At 45.4% G+C, this 17,454-nt stretch overlaps 1 protein-coding gene across 2 annotated transcripts in view; it reads right to left on the bottom strand.

Annotated features, from left to right (window-relative positions):
- BEND2 (BEN domain containing 2) overlaps nt 1-16,093 on the bottom strand; it is a 46,091-nt gene extending 29,998 nt beyond the window's left edge. For both annotated transcript variants that reach the window (XR_005777602.1, XM_040424745.1), the window contains exons 1-3: nt 15,993-16,093; nt 13,370-13,520; nt 9,069-9,140 (exon numbers count right to left, since the gene is read on the bottom strand). Coding sequence is in view for 1 of the 2 variants with exons in the window: in XM_040424745.1 (XP_040280679.1) it covers nt 9,069-9,140; nt 13,370-13,459 (162 nt within the window). In the remaining variant the exon portion in view is untranslated. The remainder of the gene's footprint in view (nt 1-9,068; nt 9,141-13,369; nt 13,521-15,992) is intronic.
- Between the last annotated feature and the right edge of the window lie 1,361 nt (nt 16,094-17,454).

Here is a 17,454-nt window from a genome sequence, read left to right as displayed (position 1 = left end):
ATCTTCCAGGGCTGTTATACGTTCAGCGAGTTTCTTTAAGTCGTGTCTAACAATGGTAATGTCCTCTTTTATTGCTCCCACCTGTACTGTAAGAGTGTTCACCGATTTGCCACATTTAGCATGCATTACATCTTTAAGGGTTGGCTCCTCTGAGTCCGATTCCTGGGCCCCCGAATCCACTTCTGTGCCACGTGTCTGTAAGATGCTGTATCTAATGGGGCTACATATGGCCTCTGCTCTGGCACCGACTGCCTGATTATCTGAGTCCAGGCCTGACTCATCTTGTGGAGGCAGCTGCTTCTTGCGAGCTCCTTTTGCAGCTAGTGTGGAAGGAATATTTTTCTAACTTTGCCACAGCCTCCCATTGCTCCTCCACTGCATGGCCCAGGCGCCTAGGAGTTGCCGCTCCAGCGCCATCTTGGATGTACTTATGAGCACCTTTCGTCTCCTTTTTCTTAATCATGGCGAGGAGTAGGGGTGGGCGATATGGCCTAAAATCTATATTGCAATATAATTTTAAGCATGTGCGATATGCGATATATATCCTAGATATATTGTTTTCTATATTTGGGAGAGTTTTTAAACTTCTTTTTTTTTTTACTTTTTATTTAATAACCATTATCCTCCTTAAGGGCTAGAACCCTTGTCATATTCACCCTAATAGAGCTCTATTAGGGTGAATAGGACTTTACACTCTCCCTGCTGCCCTGTGCACACAAAAGCAGGGAGCTGACCATGGCAGCCAGCCTCTCATGTGCCCCCCAGCCTCTGATCCGCCCCCAGCCCCTGATCCGCCCCCCAGCCTCTCCCTCTTATCAGCCCCCTCTGGTAACTCAAACCCACCCCCCCTCCCTCCCCAGTATTAATCATTGGTGGCAGTGGCCACAGGGTCCCCCTCCCCCCCCCCCCCCCTCCTGTGCGGCGCATTAGCAATGCGCCGCACAGACAGAAGACGGAGCGACCGGCGGCCACGGCGCACGTGATCCGATCTGAGGGGTTAATTGCGGCGGATTGCAGCGTGCAGTCATAGGGGCCGGGATATGGCCGGCACATGAACGCTGCTTTGGTATTCAGGCATTTATTGGTGGCGCAGTGGCCACAGTCCCTCCCCTCCTCCTCCTACTATGTTCTTATTAGTGGCCAGCGGCAGCCGCGCACAGTGGGGAGGGAGGGACTCCCTCCTTCTCCACTGTGGCGGCTCAGGAGAACATGGTGCGCGCCGAGAGTGCGATCATTCACTACCGCTCCGTGGTCATATCGCAGTCCGGCGATATGCACAAAATCCATATCGCCTATATCGCCCACCCCTAGCGAGGAGGTATTGTTCCTGCCAGGTACCAGAGGGATCCTTAAGAGGTCAGGAGCAGGGTAAGTACTTTTGCAGCTAGGGAATTCAGAAAATTCAGGATAAACAGCGAAGAGTGCACAGGAGCTCTGCAGACAAGTGGCCGCTCACATTCCTGGCTAGCCATCCCCCCCCCCCCCCCGCACCTGTAGGAATTTTTAGTTAAACTGTACACACAGTGTGCTGTCCGCATCCACACTTCTGCTCTGCTGCCCCGCAAAAAAGATTGTCTGTTTTTGCAGACAAGAATAGGCATTTCTATCATGGAGAAGGACTTTCTTATCCGCAACTTGCGGAACACACACGGTCGGTATCTATGTGGATCCGCAAAAACGGATACGGTCATGTGAATGGGCCCTTAAAGGGAGTCTATCACCAGAGACCTCCCTATCTAACTGTTTACATAGACACAAACTGTAGTTCACCTGGTTAAAATGTTGTTTTTCTTTTGTTCATCCGAAGTTTTTGAATACAGAGAAAAAAAAAAGGCAGGCTGGTTTGAGATCTGCATTTATACAAGCAGGCAACACAAGTTTGTGAGCATTCGTGTGTTTGAGTTCCAGTGTGTGTTTGTATTAAGTGTGTGACTTTAGATTACGTGACTTGAGATTCAGGGACTTTAGGAGGGGACTACAGTAAGTTAGATTCTTATCACTGCACTAGATTGCATTTTTCTCTTTTCTTTTCCCCACTTAGTATGTGTTCCATTATTGACAGCGCAGTCCAGTGCACATCTTGTCTGATGTATGCAATCCTAGAACAGCTGTTTGAGGGTGCATATCTTTGTTCAAAATGTGAGCAAATTGCCTGTTTGGAATCGCAAATCCAGTCTCTAAACGGGCAAATTTTAACACTGAGAAGCGTTGACAATTTGGTAAAAATGTTTGCTGCTCACTGAGCATGCACTCAAAGGGAGTAGATGTGGGGGAGGGTGGTAGCGAGGAGGCTCAGGAAAGTGAGGTAGCTAGCTGGGTAACAGTTAGAAAGCGGGGTAGAGGGAAGAGTGCCAGGGAGGCTAGCCCTGATCTGACACACCCCAACAAGTTTGCACGGTTGGCAGATGAGGGGGATGTCAGTTCAGGGACAGCACTGCCGCAGCCGGACACTTCCTCTGCCAGTCAGGGGAATGTCAGCTCCAGTAAGCAGGGAACCAGGAGAGCAGAGCAGGGCAGGCCAGACAGGTGCTGGTAGTGGGAGACTCCATTATTAGGGAAACAGATAGGGAAATCTGTCACAAAGACCGTGATCGCCGAACAGTGTGCCGTCTTCATGGAGCTAGAGTTTGACACATCGCGGATCGGGGTGACAGATTACTGGGAGGGGCTGGAGAAGATCCAGCGGTCGTGGTTCATATCGGAACCAATGACAAAGTTAGAGGTAGGTGGAGCGTCCTTAAAAATGATTTTAGGGATTTTGGTCAAAAGCTTAGCGCAAGGTCCTCAAAAGGTAGTATTTTCCAAAATACTGCCTGTACCACAGGCCACACAAGGAAGGCAGCGAGAGATTAGGGAGGTTAACAAGTGGCTAAAGAACTGGTGTAGGAAAGAGGGATTTGGGTTCCTGGAGAACTCTGTCAGCTACAGGCTCTATTGGGCTACAGATGTTTTGGAGGAGAAGATAGCTAGAAGGTTGGAGGAATGTTTAAACTAGGGACTGGGGGAGGGTAATTACGTTATAGGATGGGAAGATAGAGACTGGGGGCAAGGTAATGGGACTGGGGGAGGAATGGAAGGAGGGACTAGAACAGCTCAGAAGGAAAGGTGTAGGGTACAAAATATACATAAACCTCTTAAATGCATGTATACTAATGCCAGAAGCCTGACTAATAAAACTGGGGAGCTGGAAATAGTGATGTGTGAGGAGGACTATGTCATAGTGGGAATAACTGAGACATGGCTGGATGATAGCTATGACTGGGCGGTTAATGTACAAGGTTACAGTCTGTTTAGAAAGGATCGCCAAAACCGGAGAGGGGGAGGGGTCTGCCTTTTTGTAAAGTCTTGTCTAAATCCCACAGTCCGAGAAGATATAAGTGAGGGACATGAACATGTGGAGTCACTGTGGGTAGAGATACATGGAGCTAAAAAGAACAATAAATTATCAATAGGAGTTTACTATAAACCACCTAATATACCAGAGTCCACAGAAAATCTACTACTAAATGAGATAGACAAGGCGGCAAATCATAATGAGGTGGTCATTATGGGGGACTTCAACTACCCAGTTATAGACTGGGAAACTGAAACTTGTACATCTCATAAAGGAAACAGGTTCTTGGCAATAACTAAAGACAATTACCTCTCCCAACTGGTTCAGGACCAGACTAGAGGGACGGCCATACTGGACTTAGTATTAACCAATAGGCCTGACAGAACAACAGACGTGCAGGTTGGGGGGACACCTGGGAAATAGTGACCATAAAGTAATAATAACCTTCCAATTATTATTCAAAAGAGTGTTTCTTCAGGGAGGAACAAAAATACCAAAACTTCAAAAAAGCTAAATTTAGCCAACTAAGAGAGGCCATAACTAACTGGGACAAAGTCCTTAAAAATAAAAATACAGCCACAAAATGGGATATTTTTAAAAGCATCCTAAAATCTAATTATAAGAGGTACATACCTTATGGGAATAAAAGGTTAAGGAACAAGAAAAAAAACAATGTAGATAAATAGAACTGTAAAGAAATGAAGCAGCACTGAAAAACTATAAGGAAAAAAATAGAATATGTAAAAAACAAATAAAAGCAGCCAAATTAGAGACCGAGAGATTAATTGCCAAAGAGAGCAAAACTAACCCTAAAATGTTTTTCAATTATATAAATGGTAAAAAGTATAAATCTGAAGGTGTCGGCCCTCTACAGAGTAATGAGGGGTGAGTTGCAGAGAGCGATGAGGAAAAAGTAAAGCTATTAAATATTTTTTTTCTCCACTGTATTTACTGTGTAAAGTAATTGACACGGAAGAGGACAGTATACTGCTACAGAGGGATCTGGATAGATTGGAGATAGATGGGCAGAGAAGTGGCAGATAAGGTTTAACACTGACAAATGTAAGGTTATGCACATGGGAAGGAATAATGCAAGTCACCCGTACATGCTAAATGGTAAAACACTCGGTAACACTGACATGGAAGGAATTTTAGTGAACAGCAAACTAAGCTGTAAAAACCAGTGTCGGGCAGCTGCTGCCAAGGCCAATAAGATAATGGGTTGCATCAAAAGGGGCATAGATGCCCGTGATGAGAACATAGTCTTACCACTTTACAGATCACTAGTCAGAGCACATGGAGTACTGTGTACAGTTCTGGGCTCCTGTGAACAAGGCAGACATAGCAGAGCTGGAGAGGGTACAGAGGAGGGCAACTAAAGAAATAACTGAAATGGGCCAACTACAGTACCCAGAAAGATTATCAACATTAGGGTTATTCACTTTAGAAAAAAGACGAAAAGAGGGGAGATTTAATTACGATGTATAAATATATCAGGGGTCAGTACAGAGATCTCTCCCATCATCTATTTATCCCCAGGACTGTGACTGTGACGAGGGGACATCCTCTGCGTCTGGAGGAAAGAAGGTTTGTACACAAACATAGAAGAGGATTCTTTACGGTAAGAGCAGTGAGACTATGGTGAGTTCACTAAAACAGTTCAAGAGGGGCCTGGATGTATTTCTGGAGGGTAATAATATTACAGGATATAGCTACTAGAGAGGGGTCATTGATCCAGGGAGTTATTCTGATTGCCTGATTGGAGTCGGGAAGGAACTTTTTCCCCTTAAGTGGGGAAAATTGGCTTCTACCTCACAGGGTATTTTTGGCCTTCCTCTGGATCAACTTGCAGGATAACAGCCCGAACTGGATGGACAAATGTCTTTTTTCGGCCTTATATACTATATTACTATGTAGCTATGTTCCTGAATCATGATTCTTTTCCTAGCAAATTAAGGCTACTTTCACACTAGCGTTTTTGCTGGATCCGGCAGGGTCCAGTAAAAACGCTTCCGTTACAGATAATATAACTGCCTGCATTCGTTTGAACGGATCCAGTTGTATTATCTTTAACATTTATTTAACATTGCCAAAACTGATCTGTTTTGAACTCCATTGAAAGTCAATGGGGGACGGATCAGTTTTCTATTGTGGCAGATTGTGCTAGAGAAAACGGATCCGTCCTCATTGACTTGCATTGGGGGTCATGACGGATAAGTTTTGCTCCGCATCCCAGGACAGAAAGAGAACTGCAGCATGCTGCGGTTTTCTCTCCGTTCTGGGAATGGAACGGAATACATTTTGGAGCATTCCGTTTCCATCAGTTCAGTTTTGTCCCCATTGACAATGAATGGGGACAAAACTTAAGCGTTTTTGTTTCCGGTATTGAGCCCCTATGACGGAACTCAATACCGGAAAACTTTAACGCTAGTGTGAAACTAACCTAAGCCTTTGGTGCAATGATAATGTCACCATTGCTCTTGTTGCACCAAAGCTCTGCTGCTTTCTATGGCCAGCCCTTCCCTTACTGGCCATAGAAATGAGTGGAGCTTGTGTCAAACAACAGCAACGGTGACCTCCTCATTGTACTAAAGGCTTAATTTGCACATTAAAATGTAACTGCCACTTTTTCTTTTTTTGCTGATATATAGAGAGAGTGACAGGGAACATTTTTCTAATATACTTTATTTAGGGAAAACATTTATTTATGGTAGAAAATTGCAGTTACACTTTAAGAAAAAGAATCATAACTCAGGAACAAAGCTTCGGATCATCAAAAGAAAAAAAACAGCTTTTAAAATCAGGTGATCCACAGCTACGTGGCACTGGTGACAGATTCCCTTTAATGCAGTAAAGCAAACAAAAAGCCATGGGGCAAGACCTGATGACAATAAACAGCAGGAAAGCATCTGACACTGAATTACATTCCCATTAGGCTGTGTTCACATCACAAGTTTGTCTCACATTTACAGTATACATATGACAAATACGCTAAATGCCTCAGATGGATGCCATACAGTGGCAACTGTCACCATAGTAAAAGTAGTATCCGTTTAACGTACACGTTTTATTCCCCCCCCCCCAACATACTGTATATGTTAAACGTGGGACAAAAATCTATCTACAATTTAAACACTTTAAAAATATACATATTGTTAGGAAATTACCTACTGTCTAAATCTGGTTTTTAGATTTAAAAAAAGTAATAAAAAAATAAATAAAATGAGTTTCTCATTCTATATGTCAATATATTTATTAATGATCTTGTAGAAGGCTTGCACAGTAAAATATCAATTTTCGCAGATGACACTAAACTGTGTAAAGTAATTGACACGGAAGAGGACAGTATACTACTACAGAGCGATCTGGGTAGATTGTAGATAGATGGGCAGATGAGATTTAACACTGACAAATGTAAGGTTATGCACATGGGAAGGAATAATGCAAGTCACCCGTACATACTAAATGGTAAAACACTGGGTAACACTGACATGGAAAAGGACCTACGAATTTTGGCGAACAGCAAACTAAGCTGTAAAAACCAGTGTCAGGCAGCTGCTGCCAAGGCGAATAAAATAATGGGTTGCATGAAAAGGGGCATAGATGCCGGTGATGAGAACATAGTCCTACCACTTTACAAATCACTAGTCAGACCACACATGGAGTACTGTGTACAGTTCTGGGCTCCTGTGAACAAGGCAGACATAGCAGAGCTGGAGAGGGTCCAGAGGAGGGCAACTAAAGTAATACTTGGAATGGGGCAACTACAGTACCCTGAAAGATTATCAAAATTAGGGTTATTCACTTTAGAAAAAAGACGACTGAGGGGAGATCTAATTAATATGTATAAATTTATCAGGGGTCAGTACAGAGATCTATCCCATCATCCATTTATCCCCAGGACTGTGACTGTGGCGAGGGGACATCCTCTGCGTCTGGAGGAAAGAAGGTTTGTACACAAACATAGAAAAGGGTTCTTTACGGTAAGAGCAGTGAGACAATGGAACTCTCTGCCTGAGGAGGTGGTGATGGTGAGTACAATAAAGGAATTCAAGAGGGGCCTGGATGTATTTCTGGAGTGTAATAATATTACAGGCTATAGCTACTAGAGAGGGGTCGTTGATCCAGGGAGTTATTCTGATTGCCTGATTGGAGTCGGGAAGGAATTTTTTATTCCCCTAAAGTGGGGAAAATTGGCTTCTACCTCACAGGTTTTATTTTTGCCTTCCTCTGGATCAACTTGCAGGACGACAGGCTGAACTGGATGGACAAATGTCTTTTTTCGGCCTTATAAACTATGTTACTATGTTATTTATTAAAGTGCATGAAAATGTTGCCATTCCTGTGCTGTAGAAATCACTTCTCATTAGTCACCTCATTGTTTTACGAGGGCCGGGCTACAATGATAGGCACCGTCTCAAGTAGGCCAATGGCTGTCCATATTTGAATGTAATACATCAGTTCGGCCTCCCCATCAAAACCCTGCCGCATAAAGCTGAACGCAGAGTGGATCACACCACTGACAACAGATGTTCACAGCTCATGGTTTGTCACTTAGCACAATGACATCTGCTGAGAACTCAAGTCGTCATCTCCATGTAGGTTTGTCATGATACCAAAATTTGAACTTCGATTTCGATCACGATACTCAATACCAAATGGATATTTTGCCAACATAATGAGCAACATGGGGTTAATGAGTGAGGTACATGATGGGGTTACTTACTATTAATGTGAGGTGCAAGGTTTTATCAATTTGGACCCTTATGTGCCTCATATTAATAGTAAATAACCTCATCATGTACCTTACATGTTGCTCATTATGTGAGGAGGTACTTGATGGGGGTTACTTACTATTAAAGGGGTGCTCACCAGCACCCGCTTCGCTTATAATGCCCGCACAGCCGCAGCTGCATCTCCGCGACGTTAGGGAGGCTCGTTCCCATCATGCCTGGTATTGGCTGCCCCCCCACATCACGCGGATCAAAACAGAAGCAGCCGTACAGGCATCAGAAGCAACGTGGGTGCTGGGGAGCGGGGAAAGTATTACCTGTGTGAGGGGCCCGGGGGATTTATAGGAATTGGATAACCCCTTTAATGTGATGCACAAGGTTTTATCAGTTTGGACCCTTATGTGCCTCCGATTAGTCCCGATCAGCTGTTTCAGGGACCCGCTGCACTCATCAAAGCTCTGGTGAACACTGCAGACTCCCAGCAGCTTACCAAGCACAGTGCTGTACATTGTATAGGGGCAGTATTGGTATTGCAGCTCATCCCCATTGACTTGAATGGGCATCAAAGTATCGAAAAAGTTTGGATACTTCAATACCTGGTGCAACCCTATCTCCAAGCAGTAGTTAATCATCTCCAAACTGCTGTTAACATAGCAGACCAACTACGGAGGCAACATGGCTTCCCCTATAACCATGTACAGAAAATACTACATGGTTTTAATTAGTAAAAACTCATCTAGGCGATACATTGCTTTAAAGCCTATGGATACTATTGGTAACACTGCTGGATCTTTTGTGATTCTGGCGTCATGGCAACTTACGAGTTGTGCTGCAACCCCAATCAGTTCAATGGCTGACCTGCTATACAGAGATATTTAATCGTGTGACGTATGCTGTGGCCAAGATCACCATGTAGCCCCAGCCTGCTGTGAGGAGTGGCTGCCACTTACACTTTGTTTTGTTGCCAGGTTGAGTAGATAATTAAAATAAAAAAAACTTACGTTTTCATATTCTGCTTCATAATCATACTCAGAATTGTTGACATCGTCATATTCTTCACCTTGTATGCCCATCTGAATATGTAAAAGACAAAAGCAAAGCTACATTGTTAAAAAATGGAAAACATAAATGTGTTAAAGAAAAAAATAACAGGTACGTAGTGTCTGGGATTAAACGAAAAAGATGTCATGATAGCTGGACAGAAAGAGTGAACAATAAGTGAGCTTACAAATGTAAGCTAAGGGAAAACTTACAGCTAAGCACTTTTTTTTGTATTGGGAAAGTCTGTGCCATAATTCAGATTTCATAAGACAGACAAGGTCCTTTAGAAGACCCCAGAAACGACAGCAAGCATTGTACAGTGTAAAGACTGATGAGTGCGCTTATGTATATGTAACACTGTGCGCCTGCATTTTACTGTACAATGTCCTTTCTAGGGTTTTTGGGAGATGACAGAATCCCTTTAAAAGGCGACATCAGTGTAAATAAAATTGTTGAAAAAGGCAGAATAGATACTAGAACAATAATAAAAAAGATATACCAGTACTTGCCATTCTGAACCCTGTCCACTCCAACATTGCCGTTCCAGTACTCTCCAGTGCTGCAGCCATGACGTCATGTGTATGTATACCACACGTGACCTCTGTCTCTCAGTCAATCTCTGGTCTCAGTGGTACACAGTATGAGACTGCTGAGGCCAGGTGCGGTATATGGGCACGTCACTGCTACAGTCATAAAAGCAAAGCCAGACAGGGAGGAGGCTTGGAATGGTCATTATAACCTTTTATTATTATTTTAATACCTGGGATCCATGATGTAAATATAAAAAAGGCCCCCAGGATTGCCATTTTTGCCTATGAGGCCATCCCTCTGGCAGTGTGACACTTCAAAAGAAGTACTATTGCACAGCATTATGTTTTTCTGGGACAAAATGAAAAGAACACAAAAATGAGTTAATTATATGTTTAACCATCCTAGAGGCTCTGCACTCTCTGCAACTGCCACGTCCTCTGCACTTTGATTGACAAGACTAGGCAGTCATAATCACGTTTACGCTGTCTGGGTTCTGTCAATCAAAGTGCAGAGGACGTGGCAGTTGCAGAGAGTGCAGAGCCTCTAGGTGTAATAGTAACGCCCTCGTTGCTCCTAGAGGCTCATTTGCTTATATAAAACATCAGTTTTCTCTGTAGTGCAGATACATATGAACATGGGACCAACTGAGATGCCTTCAGCTGCCAAGCGCACATGTAACAGGCCAGCCAGTTTCATAGGTACAAGTCTGCTGACAGGTGCCTTTTACTGACCTATCCTTAAAGGGGTTCTCCGGGAATTAAGAAAATGAAAATACTTAAATATTACTTCATTATAAATATATTCCCAAATACCTTACATTAGTTAGAATGGCTCATTTTGTCTGGGTAGCAATCTTCAGGAAGAATAAAATGGCTGCTGTCCTATTAGCACACACAAAACCCGTCCTAATTACACAGCAGGACAAGTTACTTCACAACACTGAGGTAAAGAGCTGCCTCATCCTCATCTCCTGCTTGTCAGGGATTATCACCCTGAATACAGTTTAATATGGTCATCAGCTGAATCTCTGTAGGAATGGAGTTCATTAGAAGATGTGGCTGATGAGCAGCAGCACTTGTGTGCAGTCTCCATTACCACAGTCTGTCCTGTCCATCCTCTCTGTACTTAAAGGAAACCTGTCAGCGGCAAAAGCCATCCCAAGCCGCCAGCAGTACTTTCAAGTAGCCGGCAGTGAGTTTCAAATTATGATTTTCTTACGAGGCAGAAGTATGAAAAACGTTCTTTTATCCTCCGTCCGCGCTATTTTCCAGTCAGGCTTGAAGTCAAGGGGGCAGCGGCCTCTCTGCTTCAAGTCAAGGTAACTGCGCCCCCTTCCCGGCCCCTTCTCTGTGACTGACAGCGCTTATTCCCGACAGCCGGCTGTCAGTCACAGGGAATGGGCAGGGAAGGGGGCGCAGTTACCTTGACTTGAAGCAGAGAGGCCGCTGCCCCCTTGACTTCAAGCCTGACTGGAAAATAGCGCGGACGGAGGATAAAAGAACGTTTTTCATACTTCTGCCTCATCAGAATGTAGTAAGAAAATCATCATTAGAAACTCACTGCCGGCTACTTGAAGGTACTGCTGGCGGTTTGGGATGGGTTTTGCCGCTGACAGGTTCCCTTTAATGTCTCCTCATGAACTCCATTCCTACAGAGATTTAGCTAAGGCCTCTTTCACACGGGCATTGTGGGAAAATGTGCGGGTGCGTTGCGGGAACACGTGCGATTTTTCTGCGCGAGTGCAAAACATTGTAATGCGTTTTGCACTCGCGTGAGAAAAATCGTGCATGTTTGGTACCCAAACTTCTTCACAGAAGTTCGGGCTTGGGATCGGTGTTCTGTAGATTGCATTATTTTCCCTTATAACATGGTTATAAAGGGAAAATAATAGCATTTTGAATACAGAATGCATAGTAAAATAGCGCTGGAGGGGTAAAAAAAAAAAAAAAAAAAATTAACTCACCTTAGTCCACTTGATCGCGCTGCCGGCATCTCCTTCTGTCTCCTTCTTTGCTGACTGTAGGAACAGGACCTGTGGTGACGTCACTCCGGTCGTCACATGGTCCATCACATGATCCATCACCATGGTAAAAGATCATGTGATGGATCATGTGATGATCGGAGTGACGTCACCACAGGTCCTGTTCCTACAGTCAGCAAAGAAGGAGACAGAAGGAGATGCCGGCAGCGCAATGAAGTGGACTAAGGTGAGTTAAATTATTATTATTTTTTTTTTAACCCCTCCAGCGCTATTTTACTATGCATTCTGTATTCAGAATGCTATTATTTTCCCTTATAACCATGTTATAAGGGGAAATAATAATGATCGGGTCTCCATCCCGATCGTCTCCTAGCAACCGTGCGTGAAAATCGCACCGCATCCGCACTTGCTTGCGGATGCTTGCGATTTTCACGCAACCCCATTCACTTCTATGGGGCCTGCGTTGCGTGAAAAACGCAGAATATAGAGCATGCTGCGATTTTCACGCAACGCACAAGTGATGCGTGAAAATCACCGCTCATGTGAACAGCCCCATAGAAATGAATGGGTTGGGATTCAGTGCGGGTGCAATACTCGCCCGTGTGAAAGGGGCCTGAAGATTTTCTAATCTGTATTCAGGATCATAATCCCTGACTAGCAGAGCAGAGAGGAGGATGAGGCAGCTCTTTACGTCAGTGTTGTAAAGTAACTTGTCCTGCTGTGTGATTAGGACAGGTTTTGTGTGTACTAATAGGACGGCGGCCATTTTATTTCTCCTGATGATTGCTCCCCAGACAAAACGAGACATTATAACTAATGAAAGGCATATGGGAATATATTTATAATAAAGTAATATTTATATATTTTCATTTTCTTAATTCCCGGAGAACCCCTTTAAGATAGGTCTTTAATATCAGAACGGTGGCTAAATCAAAATTACTTCAGCAAACTGCACTTACCATGTAGAGAAAGTTTAAAGAGGACCTTTCACCCATTATGACATTGTGAACTAACTATACAGACATGTGGAGCGGCGCCCGGGGATCTCACTGCACTTACTATTATCCCCGGGTGCCGCTCCGTTCTCCTGCTATGTCCTCCGGTATCTTCGGTCACAAAGTTATGGTAGGCGGAGATTTCAGTCACTAAGTTATGGTAGGCGGAGTCTGCCCTTGTTCTGCTGTAGCGCTGGCCAATCGCATTGCAGAGCTCACAGCCTGGGAGATTATTTTCTCCCAGGCTGTGAGCTCTGCAATGCGATTGGCCAGCGCTACAGCAGAACAAGGGCAGACTCCGCCTACCATAACTTACTGAGCGAAGATACCGGAGGACATAGCAGGAGAACGGAGCGGCACCCGGGGATAATAGTAAGTGCAGTGAGATCCCCGGGCGCAGCTCTCCATGTCTGTACGCTTAGTTCACAATGTCATAATGGGTGAAAGGTCCTCTTTAATACAAGGCACTTACTAATGTATTGTGATTGTCCATATTGCTTCCTTCATTTTTCCATCACATTATATTGCAGGGCGGTCGTAACCATGGAAAGAGTGTAAAATGTGATGGAAAAACGAATCCAGCCAGCAAAGGAAGCAATATGGACAATCACAATACATTAGTAATTGGCTTGTATTAACTTTCTCTACATGATAAATGGCATTTGCTGAAGTGAGACAACCCCTTTAATACACTAGCAGTTATTGGGTTAAAATGGACGGCAATCACTTGATCTGTTGTGACTAATATACTTACTGTAGTGTCTGACATCAAGTTGCTGGCTTTCCGCCGCTTGTGTGGAATGCGAAATTCCAGCTCCTCAGTAGTATTGACATCGCTCTGCATGGCTGAGTGGAGAGGATAGGTGTCAATCCAGAACCAGTCAGTGACAGCAGATTTTCATCCTCTAAAACAGAGAAAGCACTGAATATGGAGTGACCCCAAAATGTACAACTTCTAAAAAGCAGTCAGTCATGCGGTGGCGACTATACCATTCCGAATTCAGAGCAAAAAGAAAAAAGCTTGCTAGCAAAACAGTCCCATTGAAATGAACGGAAGGGATTTTCCGTTGCTAAAATTTCTGCATCAGAATCTGCCTTGTCTGAAGGCACCCTAAACTTCTAGCCGGGTCTTCTGGGGGTACAATACTAGTGACCTAGCCTAAGGACCGGTCATCAATGTTAGGCCGAACGCACACGGCCGTGTTCCGCGGCCGAGAGTGGTCCGTGGTATGCCGGGCTGGATTCCTGTTCAGAGCAGGAGCGCACAGCGTCATTGGTTGCTATGACGCCGTGCGCTTCATGCCGCCGCTGCACTACAGTAATACACTCGTATAGTGTATTACTGTAGTGCAGCGGCGACACAAAGCGCACAGCGTCATAGCAACCAATGACGCTGTGCGCTCCTGCTCTGAACAGGAATCCAGCCCGGCATACCACGGACCACTCTCGGCCGCGGAACACGGCCGTGTGCGTTCGGCCTTAGGCTACTTTTACACCAGCGGTTTTGCTGGACCCCTCATGATTTAGCAAAAACATTACTGATAATATAACCGTCTGCATCCGTTATAAACGGATCCGGTTGTATTATCTTTAAAATAACCAAGACGGATCCGTCATGAACTCCATTAAAAGTCAATGGGGGAAGGATCCATTTTCTGTTGTGTCAGAGAAAATGGATCCGTCTGCACTGACTTGCATTGTGGGTCATGACGTTTCGCTCCGCATCCCAGGATGGAAAGCAAACTGCAGCATGCTTCGGTTTGCTCTCCGGTATGAGAACGGAATGGAATGCATTTTAGAGCATTCCGTTCTGTTTAGTTACGTTTTTTCCCCTTGACAATGAATGGGGACCAAACGGAAGCGTTTTTCCCCCCCCGATATTGACCCTATGACGGATCAGTCTTGCTCTGCATCCCAGGATGCACTCAAAAACGCTGCTTGCTGCACTTATGTGTGCATCACAGGAGCGCAACCAAACGGAACGGAATGTATTCTGGTGCACTCCGTTCCCTTCAGTACAGTTTTGTCCCCATTGACAATGAATGGGGACAAAACTGAAGCGTTTTCTTCCGCTAGTGAGATCCTATGACGGAACTCAATATCGGAAATTGAAAATGCTGGTGTGAAAGTAGCCTTAGACCGGTGGGGGTCTGACATCTGATCAGCTGCTTGAAGAGTGCCACAGCCTACTTACAGCTCAGTACACTGTATAGCGGATGTGCGTGGCTTATTCACCGGAGCTGCACATAGGCCATGAGACCGATGAATGTGACACCACAGGCTGAGCTTCACCGACTCTTCAAACTGCTGATTTTGGGGCGCCACAAACAACACTTGTCCTATTCTGGCCTGTATGACAGACAAGAATAGGACTGGTCTATTGAGGGCTGGAATGCATGCGGTCAGTATACGCACTTTGCAGACCGCAAAACGGACATGGTCGTGTGCATGAGGCCTTATCCTGAGGATAGACCATCAATATTCTAAACCTGGAAAACCCCTTGAATACATTTTCAGGTCTGGCTGATATATCCTTTCTACTGACAATAGGCAGTACAGCGTCCTCTTACTAGAAGCTGCAGTCATCAGTTTGGATTTCTGCCTTTTTTACCCCAATTTACTCCCTATTTGGTCCATCGGTACACCGGAGCGATACACCTTGTGCCGTCACCTACACCAAATAAAAGCACACTGGATGTCTGGTACAAAACATGTCAAAATGATGCAGTCCGGCATACACGGCGCCCCCCGGAGGCTTCAGTATAGTGCGACATCTGCCCTTAGCCTACATTCACACAACGGACGTTTTTTCACAGATTCATTTTTTTTAAACGGCGGCCTGTAATTGCATTGGAGCTGTCCGGGTATGAAAACGGACAAAATAGGCCATGTCCTATTTTCTGATGTCAGTTATTGACGGCGGTGTGAATATAATAGTCTTTAATGGTTCCTATTCACACAAGGACAGGTCACAAGGGCGTTACATGCGTGTGCCATGGTGCTGGGCACAGGAGACACTAGTGCACTGCTATATATTACACAGGGTAAGCCCCTTTACCAAATGCACGTACCATATAGAGGGTAAAGGTCTATGTAAAGGGACTATAGCCCTCATTATCACAGACACAAATAACGTGGACTTCTCTGACACTCCCCTACAGCCTCATCTATGGAAACCCCACACATCATAGCGCCACCAAGCGGCAAGCGGCAAGCAGCAGAGCGACCACTGAGCACAGTCTCCCCATATCACAGGGTATAAACAGAGCGAGCCCCGGCCCATCCTCCACCCGCCCCTCACCGGGGCACCGAGCTGAGGGCGGGGGAGGACTGCACCACACCCAGCATCAATCACACGGAAGGACACCATAACCAACCGGCGTGAAGCAAGTGCTGCAGCAGCGTCGTCCGTTCACGTATCCGAGCTCTAGCGGACGGTGGCAGACACTGGATCCTAGTTGCTAAAGGACCTTTGATGATGTCATGACCATGTGATCAGTCACGTGTGCGGGAGGAGTCGAGCTGTGCAGCTGGAGGAGTTTCCTGTGTCTGGTGTCCCTGTTCTGTGTGGAACGTGGGCAGAGCTGTGTGTGTAATGGGAGCTGTGTGTGTAATGAGAGCTGTGCAGAGCTGTGTGTGTAATGGGAGCTGTGCAGTACTGTGTGTGTATTATCCAGAGCTGTGTGTAATGGGAGCTGTGCAGTACTGTGTGTGTATTATCCAGAGCTGTGTGTAATGGGAGCTGTGCAGTACTGTGTGTGTATTATCCAGAGCTGTGTGTAATGGGAGCTGTGCAGTACCCTGTGTATTATCCAGAGCTGTGTGTGTAATGGGAGCTGTGCAGTACCCTGTGTATTATCCAGAGCTGTGTGTGTAATGGGAGCTGTGCAGAGCTGTGTGTGTAATGGGAGCTGTGCAGTACCCTGTGTATTATCCAGAGCTGTGTGTGTAATGGGAGCTGTGCAGAGCTGTGTGTGTTATCCAGAGCTGTGTGTGTAATGGGAGCTGTGCAGGACCGTGTGCGTAATGGGAGCTGTGCAGTACCGTGTGTGTTATCCAGAGCTGTGTGTGTAATGGGAGCTGTGCAGTACTGTGTGTGTTATCCAGAGCTGTGAGTAATGAGCTGTGCAGAACCGTGTGTGTAATGGGAGCTGTGCAGTACCCTGTGTGTTATCCAGAGCTGTGTGTGTAATGGGAGCTGTGCAGGACCGTGTGTGTTATCCAGAGCTGTGTGTGTAATGGGAGCTGTGCAGTACTGTGTGTGTTATCCAGAGCTGTGAGTAATGAGCTGTGCAGAACCGTGTGTGTAATGGGAGCTGTGCAGTACCGTGTGTGTTATCCAGAGCTGTGAGTAATGGGAGCTGTGCAGTACCGTGTGTGTTATCCAGAGCTGTGAGTAATGGGAGCTGTGCAGTACTGTGTGTGTAATGGGAGCTGTGCAGTACCCTGTGTGTGTAATGGGAGCTGTGCAGTACCCTGTGTGTGTAATGGGAGCTGTGCAGTACTGTGTGTGCGCGTAATGGGAGCTGTGCGCGTAATGGGAGCTGTGCAGTACTGTGTGTGTGTAATGGGAGCTGTGCAGTACTGTGTGTGTGTGTAATGGGAGCTGTGCAGTACTGTGTGTGTGTGTAATGGGAGCTGTGCAGTACTGTGTGTGTGTGTAATGGGAGCTGTGCAGTACTGTGTGTGTGTGTGTAATGGGAGCTGTGCAGTACTGTGTGTGTGTGTAATGGGAGCTGTGCAGTACTGTGTGTGTGTGTAATGGGAGCTGTGCAGTACTGTGTGTGTGTGTAATGGGAGCTGTGCAGTACTGTGTGTGTGTGTAATGGGAGCTGTGCA

The sequence above is a fragment of the Bufo bufo genome, chromosome 3, assembly GCF_905171765.1.
Source record: "Bufo bufo chromosome 3, aBufBuf1.1, whole genome shotgun sequence".
NCBI lineage: Eukaryota > Metazoa > Chordata > Amphibia > Anura > Bufonidae > Bufo > Bufo bufo.
This window is presented reverse-complemented; position numbering and strand designations above follow the sequence as displayed.